Source organism: Procambarus clarkii, chromosome 74 (genome assembly GCF_040958095.1).
Source record: "Procambarus clarkii isolate CNS0578487 chromosome 74, FALCON_Pclarkii_2.0, whole genome shotgun sequence".
NCBI lineage: Eukaryota > Metazoa > Arthropoda > Malacostraca > Decapoda > Cambaridae > Procambarus > Procambarus clarkii.
The window spans coordinates 17,837,484-17,854,407 of record NC_091223.1 but is presented as its reverse complement, the minus strand read 5'-3'; the positions used below and the strand labels follow the sequence as shown (position 1 = coordinate 17,854,407).

General features: G+C 41.1%; 1 protein-coding gene and 1 long non-coding RNA gene across 6 annotated transcripts in view; both read left to right on the top strand.

Moving 5' to 3' along the window:
* LOC123767408 (XK-related protein 7) overlaps positions 1–7,113 on the top strand; it is a 98,158-nt gene extending 91,045 nt beyond the window's left edge. For all 4 annotated transcript variants that reach the window (XM_069313050.1, XM_069313052.1, XM_069313051.1 and 1 more), the window contains one exon: positions 3,380–7,113. In XM_069313050.1, coding sequence (XP_069169151.1) covers positions 3,380–3,527 — 148 coding nt within the window. In that variant the 3' untranslated portion in view covers positions 3,528–7,113. The remainder of the gene's footprint in view (positions 1–3,379) is intronic.
* Positions 7,114–9,968: 2,855 nt separating this feature from the next.
* Positions 9,969–16,924, top strand: part of LOC138356740 (uncharacterized) — a 136,921-nt gene continuing 129,965 nt past the window's right edge. Inside the window, exons 1-3 of one of the 2 annotated variants that reach the window (XR_011224614.1) lie at positions 9,969–9,983; positions 10,906–11,205; positions 14,097–14,259. This is a non-coding gene — a long non-coding RNA (uncharacterized lncRNA). Of the gene's footprint in view, positions 9,984–10,905; positions 11,206–14,096; positions 14,260–15,505; positions 15,605–16,924 lie in introns of those variants that run through there. The other variant, XR_011224616.1, reaches the window with a different exon arrangement.

Sequence of the window (16,924 nt, the reverse complement as noted above, 5' to 3'; positions counted from 1 at the left end):
TGATCTTAAGATCTTGTGAAAAATAACTCTTGTGCAAGTTGTTTAATGTAAAAGTATTGTAAAAGTTATATATGAAAAAGGTACTTACTGTTCTCAACATGATTCATCTAAACAAATGTATGATGATGCTGCTGCTCTTAAAATTGTCATGATCGCTCATGGAGTAACCCGATGGATAAAATTGACAGGGCTAAACCTCAGCTTAACTTCAATGTCTCATGTTTGCTGGCAAAATATTGATGTCAAGTTTTTTTTTTATTATTTGTCAACGTCTTATAGGCTGTGGTCCTTTGTGGCTCTATATCTCCATATTTACCTGAAGACCACTGTCTCCCTAGTTGCCTCGACGAGACAGGAAGCCGACAGCTCATCAAAGGTTCCTTGATTGTTCCTGAGGATTTTTTCTATCTGGATTCTAAAGTGAAATTATGTCTTGGCATTTATTAGCTTCAGTGGGTAGATATATCCATGGGTGGAACATATGTTTTATCTCCTACAGTGTGGCTTGTTGAGCTTTTTAGCTGTTGCTTCCTGTATGTGTTACATCTGCTTTCGAGAAAGTTCAACACTCGGCAACAAAAATCATTCCAGAACTAAGTTGACTCTCATACCAGGAATGATTGAAAGCCATAGGGCTAACAGCACTGCAAGCCAAACATGACAGGGCTGATCTCAATGAAACTTTTAAAATACCGAACAATTTGGAGGATATTGATCCCAGGCAACTTCTTCAAAAGGTCAAATGTAACACCAACAAGGAGCAACATTTCCAAGCTCAACAAGTCAGAATGTAGGACAGAAAAGAGGAGATGCTTTTTCACCCATAGGAACCTATGGGTTCCACCATAGGTTTCACCTATGGAACTACCTACCCGCCGAAGCCATAAATGCCAAACACTACGAAATGTTAAAAGCCAGCTCAATAAAATCAAGACAAAGGAAGAGGGGGGGGACTTTAACAAGTCACCGGCTTCCTGTCCTTGTCGAGGTCACTAGCAAGATAGTGGCCCTCAGGAAAATCTGACCTTCTAATAAAGTGTTCAATATGTTAGATTGGGTAAATCTAACGTCACAAGCTGGGAGCCGGTCGGCTGAGCGGACAGCACGCTGGACTTGTGATCCTGTGGTCCTGGGTTTGATCCCAGGCACCGGCGAGAAACAATGGGCAGAGTTTCTTTCACCATATGCCCCTGTTACCTAGCAGTAAAATAGGTACCTGGGTGTTAGTCAGCAGTCCCAGGCTGCTTCCTGGGGGTGGAGGCCTGGTCGAGGAATGAGCCGCGGGGACACTAAAAAAAAAAAAGCCCCGAAATCATCTCAAGATAACCTCAAGAAGCTGAAGGAGATCAATTTCTAGACCTGGTGCAGGACTCATTTCTCACACATGTGCTTGAGCCCACTCGAGGTAACAGCATTCGGGACCTTGTGCTAACATCAGAAGAGGGTATGATAGACCCTCTCTATATCATAGATAGTATGATAGATAGATAGATAGATAGATGATTCAAGTAGGAGAAAAGCTCACCCTATCGTGTGATCACCATATTCTAAGATGGAATACAATTACAGAAACTCTCGTGAAGGTCCAGGATGATGACCTTTTAGATTACCATCGAGGAAACTATCAGGGAATGAAAGAGGAATTGCAAAACACCTCATGGTGGGAACTGATAGGTGATCAGGGCATGGAATTATCATGGGAAAATTTTTAAAAAGGTCATTACTGAACTCATACAAAGATGTGTGCCAAAAAAACAGAAAGAAAAGAAAAGGAACAAGATGGATGACACAAGTAGTAAAAACAGCACGAATAACTAAACGAAACCAATGGAGATGGTATAAATCAACGATGAACATCATGGATTATGAGATACTGTATATAAAAGGGGCATTAAATTCAGCCACTCAGGAAATCAGATTAGCAAAAAGAAATTACGAAGGTAATATAAAGGAAGACCCAAAATATAAAGGAAGATCCAAAATCATTCTGTGCCTATTTACATAGTAAACCCAAAACAAAGGACTGTGTAGGATCCCTAAAAGATGAGACTTTATCATCCAAGTTATGTTGGATGATAGAAGGGCAGCAAACATTCTGAATGAATATTTTACATCAGTGTTCACACTAGAAAGATTGAACGACATCCCATCACCCACACAAATGTTTTAAAGAGGTGAGAATGAATTAAGGGATATACCCATTACATGACACAATCAGGAAGAGCATTGACAAACTAAAATACTCAAGAGCCCCAGGTGTAGATGGAGTTCAATCCAAAGTCGTGTGGGAACTGGCAAAAGCACTATGCATACCACTGAAACTCCTTTTCAGAAAATCCCTGGACCAAGGATTAGTTCTGGATTGTAAATATGCAAATGTTACCCCCATTTTCAAAAAAGGCAGAAAGAGCTCGACAGAAAACAAGCTGATGTGTGATCAGCTCGACATCACACATCTGCAAGCTCATGGAAGGAATCATACAACATCTCAGAGAACAATCTTGTAAAATCATTTTGGACGAAACCAATATGGTGGTACCTCTGTTTTCGAATTTAATCTGTTCCGAGAGATAGTTTGTAAGTTGTATCCAGTTCTCCTCACCATCCATCCATCCATCCAGTTCCCCACCATCCATCCATCCAGTCACCTCACCATCCATCCATCCATCCATCCAGTCACCTCACCATCCATCCGTCCATCCAGTCCCCTCATCATCCATCCAGTCCCCCCCCCCCCCACCATCCATCCAGTACCCCCATCATCCATCCTGTTGTCCTCCCGAATACAATATTCAAGCGTGATCATCACTAGGTGGGAGACACTGGTAAACTGAAGTGTGGTTGCCCATGCCACCAGGAACTACTCGCTCGGTCAACCCATACGTGTATCAACAAACTCGCCAAGCGAGGCAAAGCTCGTATACCGAGTTGAATTTTACAAAGAAATTGAGCTCGTAAACCAAAAAATTCATAAAGAGGGGCATTTGTTAACCAAGGTTCCAATGTATATTGTATTATAGAGGTTCGAGTTATGGAAAAATTGGCAAGGAATAAAGCCTGGTACTCCATGTCCTAAAAATAAATGCTTACCTGAAATACAGCATTTCTCAATAGTAGTACTGTATATCCATGGTAGATGAAGCTACCTAGTATCAAAATTAGCAAACCTGGACATTGGAATGCACTTAAATTAATGTTCAGTATTAACTTATAACTTATTACTAGAAATTTGTCACTTCACATATTTAGCATTTTTTTTGTTTGGTAGAACGTGCCAAGTCTTAATTTTTTAATCTTGCATAATACTTTTGGTGTGAACGTGATTTAAGTTCCTGAACTTTGTTTGAGTGTCATGTGTTAATGATGTATTATTTTTCAGGTACTTGACAACAGAAGGCAACCTTTGGTATCACTGGCTACCGCTGGTGCTGGTGTCTCTCCTGTGTGTGCTGGGCATTGTGTTCTTCTCCCTCTACTACTTTTGTGCCAACCCAGACCATCGCTACAAAAAACAGCTTGCTGTGTGATATTATGTTTACTTACACAAAGTATTAGAACATTTGACAAATTAAGGCTAGTGTAAATATTACAGGAGTAGTGAAATGCCAATTTGTAGTTAAACTAAACTAGTTAGATTACTTGGGAAGGACCCCAATGAAACTAGGCTGGTCACGATACTACTGAAATGTGAGAATGTGGAACTGTCATTATTAGTTAATAATATCGTTTAGCTAATCTGCAGACAAGCCTAAAATCTAATTTTGGGATACCATGATTGCATTTTTACTAAAAATACTGATTAATGGTGAACATGTTGTGATGATAATGCTTTATGCATTAGACATTTTGAAATGGGTAACTGGGTTTGCTAATGACATTCCAATTAAATGAAGTAAATGTGTTCTACGCACTGACATTTTTGTTGATAAAGACAAAAAATGTTATTGTTAAATTTGTGCTGTAAATAAGACAGCATTGTAATGAAATGTCAATTTCTGGGTGAGCCCCATTGGCTTCCTTAAGCTACTGTCACTGATAGTGTACCCACTACTAGGCTGCATCAGCTGAAGAGTTCTATAGTCCTACTAGGAATCAACACCAGAACCTGGCCCCCCCTTACAGAGGTGCAGGGAGTGGGTAGCATTTATTTATCTATGGTATCATCGGGGAAGCAACCCAAAGTCAGCAAGACAACTGCAATGTCAAGAACCAGTCTCCGTGGTAAGACACTCGCCTGGCGTTCAGCGAGCGCTTTATCATGGGTTCATATCCTGGCCGGGGAGGATTTACTGGGCGCAAATCCTTAACTGTAGCCTCTGTTTAACTCAACAGTAAAATGGGTATTTTGCTGTAAAAACGATTCTTCGTGGGGGTCGTATTCCAGGGACCTGCCTGAAATGCTACGCTTACTCGTGGCTGTACAAGAATATAACAACTCTTGTATATATCTCAAAAAAAAAAAAAAGAATAACCCCCAATTATGTAAACAAATGATCAAAATCTCTCCAAACTAGCACAAGCTTGTTTGCCCCACTTATTTGGGGAAGAGTGGTAGCACATGGTTAGCTGACTACACCACCTTCAGTTCTATGGTAGATGTAACCAAACCCCCCCAACAACCTGAAGGAAGTCAGCGAGCCACCAGGACTCGCCTAGAAATTGGTGTTTCATTACTTCCAATACTGGTTTACTGGAAGAGGGGAAAACCCTTGTGGCTCCCTATAGCTAACTACCCAGGGACCCATACCTGATTGCCAAGGATAAGAAGGTGGAGGCCAAGGGAAACCTTCAAAGGGGATGGCTGAAACTGGACAAGCAGGCTCAACTGCCTCCACGCCAATATGAAAGGGGCAACCACCAGAGCTGACCAACCCATATCCAAAGCTAAACCCTGCCCCTAACCCCAAAACCCTCATGCTTCAGGGCCTGAAGCTGGGAAAAGGAGAGGAAGGGCAAACAATGCCTGAAGTCGAAGGAAGCAGAAGTGCAGACGAGGCCAAGGTAGTGTTTACCAGCACCTCCAAGTCTTCAATACATCAAATAGGGGCAGCTCTGAGCCCTCCAATCAGGCACACAACCTGGACCGCTGCAACCTAGCAAACTGAGCATGTAAAGCGGACGCTGCTTGATAAGCCCTAGCCTCATTGAGAGGGTCAAAAAGAAGTCACATGGGGAAAACAGACTCCATAGGACTCGGGGTCGAAGGTGTCACAGACCAAACAAACAGCATGGCAGGAGGAGAAGGAATAAGTGTCGCCACATGGAATGAAAAACGTACAACCCTGAGACGAGCACAAAGAGCAGGTTTGGAGTGGATATCTTTGGAAGCAATGAACCTGCAAGGGATTTCTAGGGTCCAAAGGAATTGACCAAGCCAAACACCCAGGCACTGGGAGGTTACACCAGACTTTTAAGTGAAGGAGTCATATGATTCTATATCAAATAGGGATATAGAAACAATGAAGTAAGCCAACACAGCAGCTGATGAAATGGGTATGAAGACCTAACTCGCCGCACTATTGTGTAGCACGTGAGCCTCAAGCCAGGAAAATCTGAAGACACCTGACTCACCCTGGGTGAGAACCACCACAAGCGAGGAGGGAACACCCACAGGGAAGATAAACATGTGCACATGCAGCTCCAAGCACTCTTTATGTCCAGCCTCATGTTACACTGATACAGTGTACAGGAATGCTCAAAAAGGCAAAAACCACCATTTAGCTGTAACAGCAAAATACTGGAGCCCAAGCAGCAGAGAGGTACCCAGGCACACACTAGACATACCAGCATAGAACTGGAGGTGGTGTAGCCAGCTGACCACAAGCTCCTTCCCACCTCCCTGCCAAACAAGTGGGGAGGTAAAACAAACCAGCTTGCTCTAGTTTGGAAAAATTTGAATAATTTATTTACATAGTTGGGGGGAGTTCTTTTGGCAGTTCTTGAGGTTGTGGTCTCTAAGCCAGCAGTGTTCTGTTTTATCTCACTGACTTTCTGGCTGCTTCCCCATTGTTGGCATAAATAAATAAATGCCACCACTCCCTGCATCTCTGTGAGGTGGGGGGGGAGTCAGGCTCTGGCACTGGTCTCTGATAGGACTATAGAATTCTGCAGCTGATGTAACATAGTAGTTGATACACTATCAGTGATAGTAGCTTCAGGAAACCACAAGAGGTTCCCACCAAAAAAGTGCAATGATATTAACATGAAAGTTCAGTTTATTACTAGCAATGTTGCATATGGCATCCTGGCCTGATTAACATTAGTAACTTCAGAAAATTGGTACAGTAATATCAAACTCAAAAGAATTTGGAAATGTCATCATTTTAAAACCTGTGGTAATTCAAATTATGCTTGTTGTATCGTAGGGTTACACAGCATGCATTATCACCAGTAATAAACACTACAGCATTAAAGAACTAGTGTTATAGGCAGATTATATATTTAACAGCGTACTGTAAGGAAATTCACTCAAATACTGTATTTTTACACCCATAGACTGATTCAGTAAACAATTTGCCTGTTAACTTGCTGACCAATACAAAATTTGTGGCTGTACACATTTGCTACCTCATTTGTACTCTGGTGCTTAGTATGTTAAAAACATGCATATAAACATAACCATATATTATGTTAAACATGTTTTGGGATTCCATGCATGGTCATAATAATAAACTTAAAATTGTCTATTCTAAATTTTGGCTGAACTTGAGTGCTAAATTCTATATGACAATACATAAAAAGTAGGACTAGAGGATGGTGCTGGTGATAAAGCAAACCTGTAACACAATGTTGGCAATGTAATAGTGGATTAGACCCACAACTGCTAGTAATAAGAGGGTAAAACTTTGCTCTTAGCACAAAATGGTGGTGCTGAACAAGGTCAGATCAGGTATAGTATGTTATACCATTGTCAGGAAGTCTATCAGGCATGTTGAGGTCTCCCTAATCCACATTGTCACTGATCCAGTGCTAACTATAACCTGACTAATTAAGGGACTGCACCATGTAGGGGTGTTATGACATACAGTATTTAACATATTTTGTATATGTAGCCTACATATGCTAGGCAATTTTTTATTATATTTACTGTACAAACATTAAAGTCTAAGGATATTTGGCAATCTGAATTACCCCTCTAGTCTCATATATATTCTAAGGCTTATGAAAGTCCCTTCAAGCCAACTACTGATCTTCCCCAGGATGCAACCAATAACAATTATTTAACACCTATTTACCTGTTTACTTCAAGGTGAACATAGACATCAAGTGAGAGGAAATGTTCCCAACTGTGTCCTACAATGGGAATTGAATCTGGGAGCTTCGCTTGTAAATTGAAGATGTCGACGAGTCTACGAATTGACACAAATAGATTAAATTTAAACTTCAGCAATCAAGCACAGTCAATCATTACCCTAGATTTACACCCGGGAAGGATCTCAAATCCATATCTCCTGATGACCAGACCACACACTAGAATGTGAAGGGATGACGACGTTTCGGTCCGTCCTGGACCATTCTCAAGTCACAATCGACTTGAGAATGGTCCAGGACAGACCGAAACGTCGTCGTCCCTTCACATTCTAGTGTGTGGTCTGGTCATCATACTTTATCCACGTTATTGTGACTCATCGCCTGCATATCTTTCCTGTTAAATTTAGCCATAAAAAAAGAATTGCAAGCATTAGATTAAAACAAGTTTCATCTAATAATTGTAATATATTTTGCAATATGTGTCTTCCATGCAACTAAGGAGAAATTTGTCTGCTTTTGCCAGTTAACAATTAGATTACATTTATTTCTGGGCAGATTCCTAAGAAATTTTTAAAGACACAAATAGGGAATGCAATGAGGATTAGGCAAGTTTTGATATTTTTATTTTTTATAAAATCTGGTACAGTACAGTAGTGCAAGCAGATTCATTTAAATTGTGACATAGGAATAATCTAGATATAGGCTACACCGCTGATGATAAAAGCTCCACTTTAGTAAACTTCAGAGATAGACAACTGAAGACTGCAGACAACAATAACACAAAGATTTAAAGGTTTACATAAGTCTAAGTGAGTTATATGTATATTTAAAGATCAAATGTAACACAAGGGACAACAACTTGAGGCTCAAGAAGCCACAATGCAGGACAGAAAACAGATGCCAAGATCCTTTTCACCACATAGGGCTATAAACCTACAGAACTGCCTATCTACTGAAGCTGTAAATGCTAAGACATTACAGGAGGTTCCCATTATACCAACTCATCTATCCGAACATCAGCTCAAGTTCTTCTTCACGCATCAAATCACTAACCAAACTCGCTGGAGCGTCCCCAGTATTGCAGTGCACTAAAATATCCATACGCCAGGCATATGGTGGAGTACTACACAAAAACATCCACATGGCCCACTAGAGAAGGTGGGGTATTGTTAAATCGAACACAAGCCATTTTGACAGCTTACTTTCATTTGGTTGAGATGTATTAGCTTAGGCTTGATTGGATTAGATTAGGTTTCTTTGGGTAAGATTCGGTTAGGTAGGTTTTAAAACACATTGGCAAACCCTTGTGTGTATGACATGACTTCTATCTTTGGAGACCTATGCTAAATCGGTAAACAGTTTTCTTGTGCCCAGACTAGACAAACTACTTTCTCTGGACTTTATCAAGGAAAATCCATTAAAAATGACTGATAGGAAGAGGAAGAGTGTTGATAATGAATCAGTGCCAGAAAAAAGTGACCCATTAGCTTAAGAGACAAAGCTAGACATTGCTGTGAGAGGAGTGAAAAACAACACAAATTGCAAACATTTATGGAGTGAACCACTTGACAGTTGGGACCATCTTAAAACAATTCACAGCCAAGAGACTGGCAGATGTATTTAAGACAGCAGAAGTATTTAAGCTAGCAGATATTGCCTTGGCAGGTTTGAAGGAGCAAAAGAGCAATGCCAAGAGATATCAAAATGCCTCAAAAATAGTTTTATATTTCCTTGCACACTATAAGCAAATTGACATTAAAAAGAAGATTGTTGTACAAAATACTTTGAGAACATATTTCCCAAAAGTGTCTCCAGCCCGGCAATTGCCTCTCAAAACATTGCTCTGAAAAGCCTTGACAACCTTCAAGAAAAAGTCTGACTCAAAACCATTGACTTGTACAGCAGCTAGTGATAGTGATGATGACCCACAGGTGTTTGCCATCATCCCATCATCTCCCACATCAAAGTAGCCAGTGACACTTAAAATGTCCAGCCACCCTCTGCAACGGATGCATTGCCACCGACACATCACCTTTTCCAGCAACTCTCTCCTAACTCTGAAAATCTCTCCTAAAAAAAATTGTAGACATTAGTGAAAGTAACAGGTATTACCATTGGACAATGTATTTGTATGATATATAACAAAATAGAGTATAATAACATACTTACTCATTATTGTATGTGTTATTATGTATTACTCAGCAATACTGTACTATAAAGGCACCAGCTGCATATCCATTTTGTAGGCACTTTTAACTTCTATTCTTCTTCTTTGTGCATCAAACAGGTGCTTGCATCTCTTCAATACTGCATTATCCCTCAGTTCCAGTTAATAGGAGCTGTTCTCCTTATCAACAAATCGTTCTTATTACAAAAAAAAAAATTGCCTAAAATACATTTCTGAAAATATTGGGATGAAACTTTTACAAAGCTGAAGCCAATAAGTTGGAGATTTGTTTAACATTTAATATTAATTTTCACATAATTCAAATATATTTTTGCCCAGACCCAGCTTATACCCCCCATTTACAGCCCAAGCTGTAGCAGTATAAGGGTTAAGGCCAATAGTGACTGCCCAGACGGGTACAAGTTGAGTGTTGTCAATGCTTACGTCAACCGAACACTCACTTATAGCTGTGGTTGGAAGCAGGTCGATGAAGAACTCTGTAGAGTAGGGCAGGGCCTAATCAACAATGGCTTTTTTAACTGTTAAGTTGAAAACATCATCAAAAGTAAGGTGAAACGCCATGTACCCTCTGAAGAATCAACTATCACAACACTTGTACCTCCCATTAGACTGTTTTACAGGAACCTCTTTTCGACGGCTCATAAAACGGAGGAGTGTCCTGAAAGATATTATAAATAGGAACGTTATCCCCACAGACACAAATCGGAAGATGCAATTAACAATTTACTACAAAGGGCGCATCCGATCCCACGATCGTCGTCGCCCCTAAATCAACACAACATTTACTACAAAAACAAGAAGACGGCCAATCTACTCATGAAGAACTCTCCAGACACCAAACAGAACGCCTTGAAAGAAACCAATGTCGTCTATGCCTTCAACATGCCCACTTGGGGACTGTCAGCCCCAAAGATCTTAGTATATAAGCTGGCAGAATGGACCCCCTGTCGAGTCCTGTGTTTAATGTCTCAGACCCTGTTGGAATATAACCAGTCTGTCAATCGGGTCAACCTATGTGTTGCGTTTCCATGCGTTTCCCAAAGGGTCGCCCATGTTAGAATCGGTGAACACCCTAGTAATATTGTTGAAAACATCTTAATAACTTATTAAACCAAAGGTCTTTTTATGTCAGAAGAACGGCAGAAACTAGATCTATATATGAAAACTCTTTCAGGACAAAATTTAAAGTAAAACTAGATTATGTAAAACTAGATTAAAGTAAATTTATGTTTCTATCTTTCTTGAGACGTATAAAAATCTTACGTGTATTAACGATTCTGCGTGAAATAAGCATTGTTCTGAGATGAATATTGCGGATTTCCGGCTCTACGACCGATGAAAAATGCAACTTTTATACAACTACAAATATCTTTAGTTTTACTTTAAATTTTGTCCTGAAAGAGTTTTCATATATAGATCCAGTTTCTGCCGTTCTTCTGACATAAAAAGACCTTTGGTCTTTTAAGGCTGTTAAAAGGCTGTTGTTTTGGTCATATGGCTGTTAAGTTGAAAATTGTAACTGTTAAGAGCATTTTATTGTGGTTTTAATATTGAACAATTATACATATACGAAACAGACAAATCTGGTGTCCGAAATAGTAAAAATATTAGTGTGCGATGTGATCAATGTAAGGGGGATATTGGGTGTGCCTCGTATCCCCTACAACAACAACAAGTTCGAGAGCGATGAGGCCGCCACCTACTAGCTTCAGGATGTCGTCAAATCTAAATCAACAATATACTACCGCCGCTACTTTCTCGGAAACGTAAGTACCTGCCGCTTTACTTCTCTCACCCTGCCTAGCCTGGCCTGGCCTGACCTGGCCTAGCAGACCTGACCAGACCTGACCTGACCTGGCCTAGCCTTACCTAGCCTAGTCTGACCTGGCCTAGTCTGACCTGACCTGGCCTAGCCTTACCCAACACTAATCACCATACGTGACAGCCCAAACGAATCGCAAATAAGTACACGTAACAAGTCATATGCCCGGGCACTCTTTCACCTTGGGGACTGAGTGGTAACTATTGTATAGAAGAGCCGGCTCCCTGAGAGTGGTAAGAGGGCGTGATAAGAGGCTAACGTGTGGTCTTGAAGGAAGTCAATAAAGCAGACAATTTTCAAAAGGAAGGGCAGCATAACGAGCAGACAGGAATGGACAGACAGTCGGTTATCCCATAATGTGTAATACGCCCCGCACAGCATGGGTGGAGTGGGGGGGGGGGTTGTAGCAGGGCACAGTATGGGGATGGTGCGGGTGAAGTACACACCCACTGAATTCCTGCCATCAATAATTGTTTTCATAACCATTAGAACAATGGCATCCCTCCAGCCACCATCCTTCCACTGACCCCCTCTTCTGGTCCTCCACCTCAGACAATAACCCCCCACACCCCCTCTCCCTTCCAGACATCAGCATGTCAAAATCAGTACCATAATGTGTTTAAACTATTTAAACTAAGTCATTGTGTATCTCAAGGTATCTTAATTCATTTGAAAATGTACATGTGCATTCGTTCATATACTCGCCTAATTGTGCTTGCTGGGGTTGAGCTCTGGCTCTTTAGTTCCACCTCTCAACCGTCAATCAACAGGTGTACAGGTTTCTGAGCCTATTGGGCTCTTATCATATCTACACTTGAACCTGTGTATGGAGTCAGCCTCCACCACATCACTTACTAATGCATTCCATTAGATATAATCATATATGATTACACATAATCATAATCATTCCATACACATAATCATATATGTGTACGTCAACGTATACATACATGCGTATATATACCTCATATTAAAATACTGATAAACAAATGACCATGAACAAATTAATTTATAATTGTAGCATTATATATAATTTTAATAGACTAATTACGTGTTTATACATTTGAATGGTCCAGACAGGTGGCCAGCCTTGGACATATACACTTCTGGTAGGCACAATGACCTCATGTTAGACCCTTGATAGATTATGTGAGAGAGAGAGAGAGCTGGGGCAGGGAGGTGCGTGCCCCAGGGAGATAATCCATGACCATGCCCCGCCTCGAGGTCAGTTATCGAGTCACACCAAGAATAACAATCGAGCAAGTTGTCCTGACCAGGATGTGGCATATTAGGGAGGGTTGAGGAATAAAAAGCCTGTCTGATAGGGCTCTTGGCAAGCAGCTCTCCCTCAGTCTACCTATCTATATGGAAGAAATGTATCTAGGCCCTCCTCCCCCCTGCCTATTCTCTCTCCCCCACCTTTCTTCCTTCATTTCCTCCCTCCTTCCCTCCCCCTCACTGGTGAGAGAGTAGGAGTGTGAGAGTAGTTAGAGAACTCGTAGTTCTCACGCTCGTGAAATTGTCTGCGACCCTGGAGGAGTAGAGCGGAGGGGGGGTGAAAGTAGGTGACGATGGAGGAGTAGAGGGGAGCATTATATGCAGTGAACGTAAGTGTCTATGGAAGAGTACATCATAGAGGAGGGTGAAAGGAAGGTGACGATGGAGGAGGAGAAGGGAGGGGGTGTGAAGGTAGGTGATGATGGAGGAGTAGAGGGGAGGAGGGGGGCAAAGGTAGGTGTCTATGGAAGAGTACATCATAGAGGGGGGTGAAGGTAGGTGGCGATGGAGTAGAGTAAAATGGGTGGGGGTTGAAAGTAATCCTGAGTTTAATTTTTTAGTTATATATAGTGACACCTCGGCTTACGAATGAATATTTATGAACTTTTCGGGTTACGAGCCTAATTTCTTCGAAAAATTTTAATCGGGTTGCAAACTTTGCCTCGGGAAAGGAGTTTGTTGATATACGTATGGGCTGACCTAGCGCGTGGTGGCATGGTGATCGCGCCTCAGTTTACCAGTGTCTCCTGCCTAGTAAGTATCGCGCCTGAATTCTTTGTAAAGCATTACATTTGTTTTGGGATTTTTGGCTATTTGAACATAAAATTTGTTATGATATATCTTGCCATGAGTCCCAAGAAAGCCAGTGGTAAGGTTCAAGCCAAGAAAACACATGTGAGAATGACCATAGAGGAAAAACAAGAGAGCATTCATAAACATCAAAATGGTGCACAGGTTGTTGAACTAGCTAGGCAGTACAACAAATCTATGTCAACAATATGCACTGTACTTGCTAAGAAAAAGGACATTATGAACATTAAAGTGGCAAAAGGCATATCAACAATCCAGAAACAAAGAACACAAACACTTGAGGATGTTAAAAAGTTTTTATTAATTTGGATACACAACAAGGAGTTAGCAGGTGATAGCATTTCAGAGGCCATCATTTGTGAGAAACCAAGGCATTTGCATGAAGACCTTTTAAAGAAACCCCTGGAACGAGGGGGAAAAAGATGAATCAAGTTTGAAAATGTGAAAAGTTTGTGTGACAATAGAGCCTCGTGGAAAACTTTTGCTGTGGTCATTACCTGGTGGAATGCACCCAGGATGGAGTATTAGGGCTATACATCTTTTAAATCATAAAAGTAATAAACATTTCCCATCAACCTTACAAACAATATTAACCTATTTTCATGTATTTCCCCCATGTGCATTTTAACAAAGTTGCTAAATTGCCTTTATCATTCTGTAAAATTTCAATTACAGTACTGTATGTATAATTTTGTTAGTATAAATGGACTGAATATTCTGAAATTGCTATTAATTTTACAATTTCAGATTCAAAGGTGGTCTGGACACCCAATTTGGTCAGACAGGTGAAGAGAGCATTTAGGATAGTTCGAAGAGATGAAGATGGTCGCAATTGTGTTCGAAGAGGCAAACGCCCCCCTTTGCTCCTGACATTATGTTCAACCATTGACCTCTGCACACCTAACACAAGGTAGGTTGAAAACTCCTCCTTCATGTCATTGGTACATTAGCCAGAAACTCAGGGCTCATGTAGGAATATCCCTAAAAAAAAAAAGTGGCCCCAACAATGCATCCTCCAAGTCTGGAGGATGAGCAGGAGCATTGTCGAGAAGCAGGACCTTGAGTGTCAAACTTTTCTCTTGCAGATATTTTTTGATGGCAGGGCAAACCACTCCACATCACAGTTTTTCTGCACGTTATATATTTTTTAAAACTCTTGGATTTTCGGAATGATACACGAGCAAGGGTTTAATTTTCAAATCGCCACACAGCACAAGAGTTAGCCTATCCTGACACAAGTTAGCCCAAGTTAGCTTGTGTCCGGGCAGTGACGCCTCCTCTTGGGTAATGTATGTCCTCTTCGGCAATTTTTTCCAGAATAGCCATGTCTCCTCACAATTAAACACTTGTTGTGGAATATATCCATCAATACAGTATCTACAAAATCTTTAAAATCACGAACAAATCTTTCAGCCCCTACTTTGTCTGAGCTGGCACCCTCACCATGCCTCACAACACAATGAATACCATGTCTTTTTTCAAAATTTCACAAACCATCCCCTACTCACCTCAAACTCTTTCGTATCTGCAAAACTCGTTCTAGGGGTTTTCTTTATAAGATCTTGCATGAAGATTTCATTGTTGACCAAACCACACACTGGAAATTGAATAGACGACGACATTTCGATCCGTCCTGGACCATTATAAAGTCGATTGTGATGAGATGAGGGAAGCAAGAGCATTAAGTAGGCAAGAGAGAGAGGTGAGGAGATGGCAAGTATGTACGTATGTACATGAATAAAACATGTACATACTTATACATAACGTGTGTAAATAGTGTAATAAACACAATAACAGTATTTTGGGAGGAGGAATGTTGGAGAGTAATGTGTTGGAGGAGGGAGGGAGGACTGGCAGGGTTTGGCAGCTCACTCATGTTTTTTGGGCTCACCATACCAACATAGTGAATCGTTATGGTGAATACATACGTAGATGGGTATATACAATGTGTGTATATAGTGTAATAACAGCAAAAACACTGTTTGATTGTAGAATATGTCGCATATATGAGGCCCATAATTTTGAGCATAGCGATGTTCTATACTTTGAAATATATAAATTCCACAAATTACACACTTTTAAATAATATTACAGCAAAAAAAAAAGAAGAAATGAATGAGAAACTTCAAAATAATTGCGCAACATTTTATTCGCAGCAACTGCCGTCGCACGGGGTGGCGGAGCCGACAGACCCCCATCGCTCCAACGCTCAGCGCCCATAATTTGCTCAACTTCCCAGCTCCATCGCAGCTAAAGTAAGTCACATACAATATTTTTTGTTTAGTTTCCCCGTGATCAGACTCTGCATTTTAACAATATAAGAAGAGAAAAAAATTTTTTGGAAAGAATTTATTTCTTGTACACCAGGGTGTTATTTGGAGACAGAGCAGTTCAGTGGTTAACTACTAAATTTTTTTTCTCCCACACACGCACCCCTAGGAAGCAGCCTGTAACAGCTAACTCCCAGATACCTATTTACTGTTAGGTAACAGGGGTCATCCCCTTTTGTACAAAGAATCTGCTAAAGCTTTTAGGGCTAATCTTTGACACTCGTTTGTCTTTGTCGCCCCATATTTTTTACGTCCGAGTTGAATGCTCTAAGGCCCTTAATTAACTTTAGGTCATGTCCCATACTTCTTGGGGAGCTAATCGACACTGCTCCTCTCTTTACATTCCTCTCTCGTTCTGTCTAAACTCGATTATGGCCCTGTTTACTCGTCTGCTTCTCCTTCTACCCTTCACCATCTGGACACACTGCATCATACTGGGTTACGGCTCAGCTCTGGTACCTTTCCTTCGACACCTACCCTAAGCCTGTATGTTGAAACTGGCGTCCTGTTTCTACAGGATCGCCACGATCGCTACTGTCTTCTCCACCTTGCACGGTCCTTACAGCACCCTCACTCTTGCTTATGTCATGCCTTGACCTTTACCCATCCTGTGGTTCCTGTTCCCCTTCACCACCTATCTCTTTCCGTACGGTTGTCTCTCTTACAAAATGCTCTTTCAGTTTGTGTTACCAATATTTCCCCTCGTGTCATTCCGTCTTTGCCCCTATGGAGGGGTCCCCGTTTTTAAATTCTGTAAGCCTTGACCCACATGACTAAAACTTTTACCCCTCCTACAGTTCTAAATCACCTTTTCCTTGAACACTTTTCTTCACACTTCCACTCTATTTCCGTCTTCACCAATGGGTCTTAAGTCTGCAGACGGTGTAGGCTACTCTGTAGTTTTTCCTGACTGCACCTTTGTGTCTCCTGCCTCCGGAGACTAGCATCTTCATGGCAGAACTTTATGCTATTCTCTATGCTCTTCATCAACTCTTTTCTCGCTGTCAATCCTCCTCTGTGTTTGTAGTTGACACTTGCAGTGCCCTCATGGCTCTAGAATCCTTTAATCCAGTCCATCCTTTGGTAGTTGAAATTCAACATTGGCTGTTTCTTATCTCCAGTAGATTTAAGACAGTGGAATTTCGCTGGATTCCCACCCATATTGGTGTGTTCTTAAATGAGCGTGCGGACACTGCCACTAAGGAAGCTATCCGCACCTGTCCCATCTCCCGTAAAGGTATTCCT